General features: G+C 25.6%; 1 protein-coding gene across 1 annotated transcript; it reads right to left on the bottom strand.

Moving 5' to 3' along the window:
- Window positions 1-1,731: 1,731 nt before the first annotated feature.
- On the bottom strand, window positions 1,732-4,365 carry LOC137807181 (mediator of RNA polymerase II transcription subunit 20a). Its single transcript, XM_068607663.2, has 5 exons — window positions 4,187-4,365; window positions 3,965-4,107; window positions 3,613-3,791; window positions 3,442-3,531; window positions 1,732-2,373 (listed from the first exon to the last, which is right to left on the bottom strand). Exons 1-5 carry the CDS (start codon window positions 4,198-4,200, stop codon window positions 2,143-2,145), a joined length of 657 nt encoding a protein of 218 aa, XP_068463764.1. The 5' UTR covers window positions 4,201-4,365; the 3' UTR covers window positions 1,732-2,142.
- Window positions 4,366-8,316: the final 3,951 nt, after the last annotated feature.

Here is an 8,316-nt window from a genome sequence, read left to right as displayed (position 1 = left end):
TTCTGTTTCTTTAAGGAACTTAAAGAAATGCTTTGCTTTTTTTATGCAAACTCAGGAAGACAAGTTTCTTATTAATGAGAGATTAGACCTCTTTTAAGTTACTTGTACGAAAATGTTAATCCAAAACTTTAATTATCATAAAAAAAAGCAGAAAATATAATATAAAAGTTCATAGTCTATATTAGCTTTTAGCTAGAGTTTCTAGTTAATGTTATCCATTTTAGTGTTTTATTAAAGTTTCTAAAATATTTTTAACGTTTAGGTTTAGGATTTAGAATCTAGGTTTCACCATCTTAATTTTTATTATATGAATTAGATTTAGTTTAATTATTTTTCTTAAAATAATTTACTTATATTATTTTTTATTATTAAAGTATTACATCATTAATTTTATTAAGAATCAAAATAATTTTAATATATTAAAAACTAAAAAATTATATTTATTTTTTAATTATATATAATAAAAGATATTTTATAAAAATTCATTCATTCTTTAATTATATATAATAATAAAATAATTTATAAAAACTTATTCAACCATTATTTAATTATATATAATGAAAACTATTTTATAGAAATTCAACCATTATTCTTTAATTATGTATGATAATAAAATAATTATAAACACTGATTCAGTTAAAAAAATATTTTTTTAAAAACGTATTTATCTTTAATTGTATATAATAAAAAACAAAACTTAAAAGCGTAATGAAGGTTTAGGATTTCTCTACAAAAATCATACAACTCATATACGACTTTCATTTTTTTAATAGGATTTTACATACAAATCGTATATGTAATATAAGAGTTTTTCATTTTTAAAAATTAAATTGACGGTTTCAATATAATTGAATCGTATTTACTTATTTATAGAAAAAAAAATTCCACTTCTAAAATTTGTTTTTAAAATTTTTAGAAAAAAAAAGAACAATAAAAGAACATGTAGCTTTCGTAAAGAAGAAAAAAAAACACGATTCAATTCTACTAGAAAAAGAAACGATTGAATCTTAAGAATTCAATCAAATTAATCGTGTTTGTATAACCGCTGAGAGTAACTTTTCTATTTGCTTCAATCTTTAATTCAAAATCAATGTCAAAATCTGTTGTCATAAACTATGATCATTGTGAGTTTGGTGAATATGTTCTAGTAATCTTCCTTAATGTGATAGGAAGTATATTTTTTAAATTGTAATTTTTAATTACAATATTTAATAATTATTCAAATAAATTTTAGTAAATGGAACACAGGTAAGGTCTGGGTTTTCCCTAGTTCAAAATAATGTTGTTGAAGTTACTACAATTGTTGGGAAAAAAATCACATATAATAGTATTATTATTAATTTGATTTACATTTAAATATATTAAAATGTCATTGAACGGACATATTCTAGAGAAATGTGCATTAATTCGCTAAGCAAGCAAGGAGATTTTGGAGAACTGAAGTTAGTTTAGTTAGAGCTATAATATTCTGGGCTGCTATTTTCCATTGTATTCATTGAATGAGTAGCTAATTTCCATAGCAATTGAGATCGAATGAAATCGTAACTTTTTTTTTGTAATTTCTTGATTAATATATGCAAGTACATTATGTTCTTAATTGATTTAATTTTGTGTTTAATGTTTAAAATAGAGAGATTTTAGAAATTGAATGTTTAGAGTTTAGATCAGAAGTACGATTCTAACTTCCAAGCATACATACAAGGATGAACTGTTGTAAAATAAGACATCGTATAAACATCATCACCATCATGCATATATCATCATGTATATGAATGTTATTAAACTCAGATTTAGCCATGCAACATGTCATGATTAGATGCGAGAGGTACTCTAGAAGACTCGCAAGATGTTAATACCTAATACATACTAGGACGCACCATACCTTACCTAACTTATGAATCCAATGTCAAATGAACCAAATAAAAAATAATTCATGGAAAATAATTTACAAACAGAATCTGAAATATGCTGTGGTCAGGATCTAGTACTTCTACCAACCATTTTTGAAGATAATTATGGAAACAGAGTAGAAAAAAAGGATTTTGTCAATTAGATTCACATTCTGATTCTCAGTACCTAGAGAAGCAGAACCTATACGTTGCCTTTGATGACTATAACCTGAAAGGAAAGCCTTCCAAGGTTCTAGTTTCGTAACTGTGAAGATTGAATTAGTTGGGCCAACGCAGCAGCATACTGAACAGCAGTATGCTGAGAGGTATAATTGTCAGAAAGTCCATATTCTGCATAATTTGGTTCTGTATGAATGAACTGGCCCGCTAATGATTTTTTAGACACTACTTCTTTCCACAAATCAATGAAATCTTCCATAATTGGCTTGGATTTTTCAACTGACGAAATAGGGAGATACTCAATCTGCACAAAATGAACATTGAATATTTAAATTTAGAAGGAAAGCAGAACTAAGCAAAGATCAATCAAGCCTCCACACAAAAGACAATCTATGTTCTACAGGGGGGTGGGAGTAAAAATGTCAATTTTGTAAGGAAAGTGATCTTTAAGACTAACCAGATCAAATGCAAATAAGTCATAACACTGACAGAGTTAAATTGTTTTAAATAAAAATTTCGTACTCATATGTTTGAATATTTATTAGAACTTAAAAAGTCTATCCTTATTTCCCTCTCTATCTAAAAAAACTAAACTCCTTAATATGTTTGAACTAATGGAAGAGAGTGGAATAGAGGGAAATATACAGGTATCATGTTCCATAGTTTGGTTGGTAAAACGTGAATGAAATATAATGAAAAGTAATGGAACCTATTCCATTGCTTAGTTTGATCTCCCTCCCAATTTGGGAACGAATGGGAATGGTTCCTTTCACCATAACATATCAAAACAGACAATGAAAACGAGGTTTATTTCATTATGATCCCTTCCAATTTATAAGATCCCATTTCTTTTCATCAATACAATAATAAGTTTAGTTAATTATATGAGTGCTAGACTATTCATGCAGTCAATTCTCAAATCACAGAGTAGAATGTAGTCAGTCTCTTAACATAAAGAACATGGTAAGCTATCTCAAAATTTCGTGCAGCAGCAACTAACATCACAGTTCGTGACCAAGATGTGGGACAAGTGACTTTTTCCCACTCAGTCACATTGCCTCACTCCACCACTCTTTTTAATGGTTCCATCAGTATTGTGTAATGAAGAACTGAACTTTTGAGTTAACTTTATGCCAATTTTTATCTGCATTCAACTCAACTTTTTATCCACTTATAATTTATTTATTTATTTCAACCTAAGCAACTTTTGCTACATGCCCGCAACTTTATCCTCTACATGATATATCAAAAGTCTGGTTTTCCTGCATTTTCCAGAATCAACTATTGATAACCTTGGTTCAGCATACCATAAGCACATAAAGAACATGTAACAAACATGTAAGATCACCAACTACAATTCAGAGTTAGTCACCTCAATCATAATTCCTCTGAGACTTTCAGCTTGATTGGGAACAACTTTAATCACTCTCACCTGAAAGTCACCCAATTTATACAGCGCTCCCTGCACCACCAACACATACACATACTAAGAGAGCAAAAACTAAACAACAAAAGCCATGGCACTGAGAAAACAAAAACGGACCTCGAAATGAAGGGCCACTTTGGACTTGTAGGACTGGAGTTTCTCCATGATAGTCAAGATAGAATAATCGGCCTCCACAACAAGCTTGTGGCCGCGAATGATGAAGTAGTATTTGTTGGGCTGCTCTAGCATCGAAATCCCCAGAAAATCTCGAGGGAAATCAATGGCCGTGGATGGGTCTATGAAAATCAGAAGAAAAGAAAGGATTTCAGAGAAAAAAAGTAAAACCCCAGAAAGGAACGAAAATGGAGTTGGGTCTAGGGAAAAGGATTAATCTGTTTCGTAACAATCAAGATTTCAATTTTCCAAAGTGTCTGGAACAAGATTGCTAAGTTGAAAGCAAAGAGGTAACCTCGTAAATTAGGTCTGTAGAATGTGAGGGAGGCTTTGCATCTTCCTTCTTTGACGCCATTAAGGCTTTCAACGCACTGCGAAATTTCATTCAGGATTTGGCTGTTCACCATGGTTCCTTGGTTGGGTTGCCAATGCAAAATACTACAGAAACAAATCCATAAATCACTTTTGAAAAAAAATGAAAATTAGCAAACAATTATGGAATTGCCTTTGCTCATACCATCTGATGGGCATTCTAGCTTCTCCTTCCAAACCCAAAGAGACAAACTTTTCTGTGTTCTGTTGTGTTCAGTGATACCCTCTTCCTTTCTTCTTCCTTCCAATCTTCCAAGCCCTTCAACACTTGTGTTGGATTCTATTCATTTCTGAACAATGTTTATATTCAGTAAGAGTTAATTCGCCAAATTAATTTAAAAACATTAAATCTTGATTATGCATTTCTGTTGTTTTTAATAACAAAATCATTATTCTTTATCTATTTTTAATTAGTTTTTCTTCCCTAAAAGGAGTTTTTATTGAGATTAAAAATTATCCACACATTCAGAAATTTAAAATCTGTGTGTCAGATGAAGATTAGATATTTATATTTTATTTTAATCAACTAAATAAAAAAAACACATTCAAAATCCCATGCTTGTTTTTTTTTTTCCAATTTGAGAGACAAGATGTAAAGTAGAACTTGCCTGAAGTATCATTCAAAATCAGTCTCGAATGTATTGAAGCGTTTTAAGCAAATAAAACTGCCTATAAGGTTGTTTGTACTAAAAAAAAAAGGTTTAGAAAATAATAAACAATTTAATTGATGTCATAAAATAAATAAAAGTTGTGTATATTTATAAAATAACTAAAGATTCTTTGTGTTAAAAATGAGTTATGATTAAATATTAATAAATATTTAAAAAGGTGACTCGCTTCAAGTTAAAATTTTGTCCTGTTACAAATTGGGTATCTAAATCTTCTATTATTTAATATCGATAATTTTATAAAATAATTTAATATAAATAAATTTTAAAATATAAATTAAAATTTAATTTAATTTTAAATTAAAAACTATTATAAGATCGTAATAAAAAGTAGTTTATAATATTAAATTTATTTTATTTTAGAAAATACCAAATTTTAAATTATTTTTATTTATTATTTGAATATTTTTATTTAATTTTTACTTTATTACAATATAAGAATATCTATATATTAATAAAATATAAATAATTAATAAAATATATATATATATATAATTGGTTATGTATATAATATAATCTTATAATATCTATTACTTTTTCATATTTCTTTTATATTCAACTCAGTTTGTGTCTGAATAAAGGAAATTTTGGTCACAGATTGCAATTTCATAAGGATAATGAGTTATGGTTGTTACATTTATTCATATTGAAGTTGTTCATCTCACAAAATTTTTATATTTAAGAAAAACATAACTTGTAAGATATTTTTATTTTATATTCTTGTTGACCTTTATATTACCTTTTTAAGAATATTTAAGAGGCTCTCTTTTTGGTTTTCTTTGAAATTTCTTTAGAAGGTTTCTTTTTCTTGCTCTCTTTTTCCTTCTATTTTCTCTTGGTTTGAAGGAATGTGAGCTAGTTGGTGTAGTCATAATGGTGAACCTTCCTTTCATATTGAAATGGGCTTCTAAGATAAAATATTACGAGTATAATAAAACAAAAAATTTCTAACTCTAATTAAAGAAATTATAAATTTCCTTACCTTAATTTTTTTTTACTTTTCTTTCTCAAACTTAAAAAAAAACTAAGAAAAATTATAAATTACTTTCAAAAGTTCTGATTCACAAAGAATAGGTTACTACATACCTAAATTAACTAGTATCGTATATTTTGCTTAAATCTCACATACATACACATTAAAGAAAACCAATTTTTTGAGAAAATAGAAAAATTTAGTTAAAACAAAATTATATTAAATTTACATTATTCTATTTTTTCTCATCGAAATTAAAAATTAAATGCTTGAATAAATTGAAATTTAAAAATCAAAGAAATTTAGAAAATAAACAGGAAAATAAAGTAACTGTCTAAAGAATTGAATTTCTTTCTCTCTAATCAGTAAAATTGCTTCAATATTTTTGTTAATGCAAGGAATGGGATGATTATACAAGATCTCTTTAAGAACTTCTTATGTGGAGATGCCTCTTTCAAGATGTCAAACCTCACAACTTCTTTGATTCTTTCCCAATGTATATTTTTGGATGGTCACTTATTTATATTATTTAATCAATATTTATTTAGATGAATCTTAATGATGTATCCGCATAAACTTTAATTTTACATTAATTAGTAATTATTTTAATAATGGGTTAATTCCTACTCTATTCTGTAATTAAAATTCATTATATGTATATTGTGAGTAATTATTACAAGAAAATTATGAAATACAAATCAATTTTAGAAAAAAATAATAATTAATTATTATAGTGATTAAATTAAATATTATTTTAGAGATAAAAATATTTTTGATTTATAAATTAGTTTATATTATTGTTAAATAGTTTCTAAATTGATATCTAACTAACAAGAAAGTTTTTGTTACCAAATTTAGAATTTAAATAATTGGTAGTTAAAACTAGATAGCTAATTAAATACAAATTTAGAAACTAATTTAGAAATTTTTTTTTGGTTTCTAAAATATTTTTAATTTAATTATTACAATAATTAATTATTTTTTTATATAAAATTAATTTCTATTTTATGATTTTTTTAATGAATTATATATTAAATTCCACATGGATAAATCTAAAAGAAGAAAAAAATCATTTTCTCTGTAGACTCTACGTCTTATTTTACAATTTTTTTTCTTTGATGCTTTGTTTTAGTTTAGAATATTGAAAGTAGATGATTGATTTGTAGTGATTTAAAGAGAAATTGAATATAAAATTGAAACAGCTTGATTTAATAAAAGAACCGGTCAATTTGAGTACAAAGTTTAGTTTTATGTGATTAATTTGATTGAATTAATTAATGGTTAGTAGATTATTTTTAGAATAATGTGAAAATTGTCATTGGGTATATATTTTTTAAATATAAACATTTTTTGTTATAAAAAATGAAAATAAATTATTTCTTAAAAACATTAGTTAATTAAAATATTATTTATTAAATTCCAATAATATTTATAATTTTTTTAAATCCTAATAAATATAATTATTTAAAAATAATAAATATTAGAATAAATTAATAATACATTAAACAATTCTTACAAATTCACCATTTCTCTTCATTTCACCCTTCTCTCTTTCAAAATTTTCATATATAAATCCTCACAAATCCATCGACTTGATGATATATATACAATTCTCACAAATCATCTAAAGTTAATCCTCACATATCTCCAAAAATAATAAACCATTTCAATGAAATAAAACATCACTCATGAGTTGTTGTTAAGAATGTCAACTAAATTCATGGTGTTAGTATTAGTCAAACTCATCTTATTTTTTTATTAGAAATTCATGCATTAACTAGACACGAATAGAGGACACTGACAAAATTTTAAAGGGACAAATTAAGAGAATAACATACATAATTTAATTGTAATAAATATTAAAATATAAAATTAAATATAATAATAATATTTTTTACATTCTCTCTCCTTACCTATTCCGTTCATTCTCTTTCTAACAAAAATGGCTTCTACTTCTTTCTCACTTATTTTGTTCTATTTTTTAATAAAGAAATGAAGGGAAAACAAAAATGCATTGATTCTAGTCTCACTTATTTTTCTCAATTTCTCTGAAAAAAAAGTGATTATCTTTTGCTTCACTTCACAGTAAAAATATTAGTTTTGTGATATATTATTTATTTTTATACATGAACTTTTTACCAGTTTTTGTGTAATTTTTTTTTTTATATTGAAAGAATGTTTTTAATATAAGAATTTGAATAGTTTTATAGTTTTTGTATTCTAAGTAATTTAATTACTTTTTATATTTTTTGTGACTTTTTGTAGAAACATGAAATGAAACCAGCCTCTTAAATTTATACTTTTTATTCAGTTATTGATGAGTATTTTAAGGAATGAAGGGGTATAAAATGGATGTGATTCCACATTTATGATTATATTAATTGATGTACTCATTCTTGTTATCAAAATTTGACATTGTATATAAAGAATATAATTTATGTACTTTTATGAGATTTCATTCAATAACCAAACTCAAAAAATATTAGTAAGAGTATTCATCTATCCGCGTCTCTATTGGATACCACACTCGTATGACACCTATAAGACCTATAACGTAAAGTGTCCAATTCAAAAAGTATTTATTAGATTTCTCACAATTATAGTACGATTTTACATAATTTTAAAAATAAAAAA

The sequence above is a fragment of the Phaseolus vulgaris genome, chromosome 3, assembly GCF_051622355.1.
Source record: "Phaseolus vulgaris cultivar YP4 chromosome 3, ASM5162235v1, whole genome shotgun sequence".
In the NCBI taxonomy this organism is placed as follows: Eukaryota; Viridiplantae; Streptophyta; class Magnoliopsida; order Fabales; family Fabaceae; genus Phaseolus; species Phaseolus vulgaris.
This window is presented reverse-complemented; position numbering and strand designations above follow the sequence as displayed.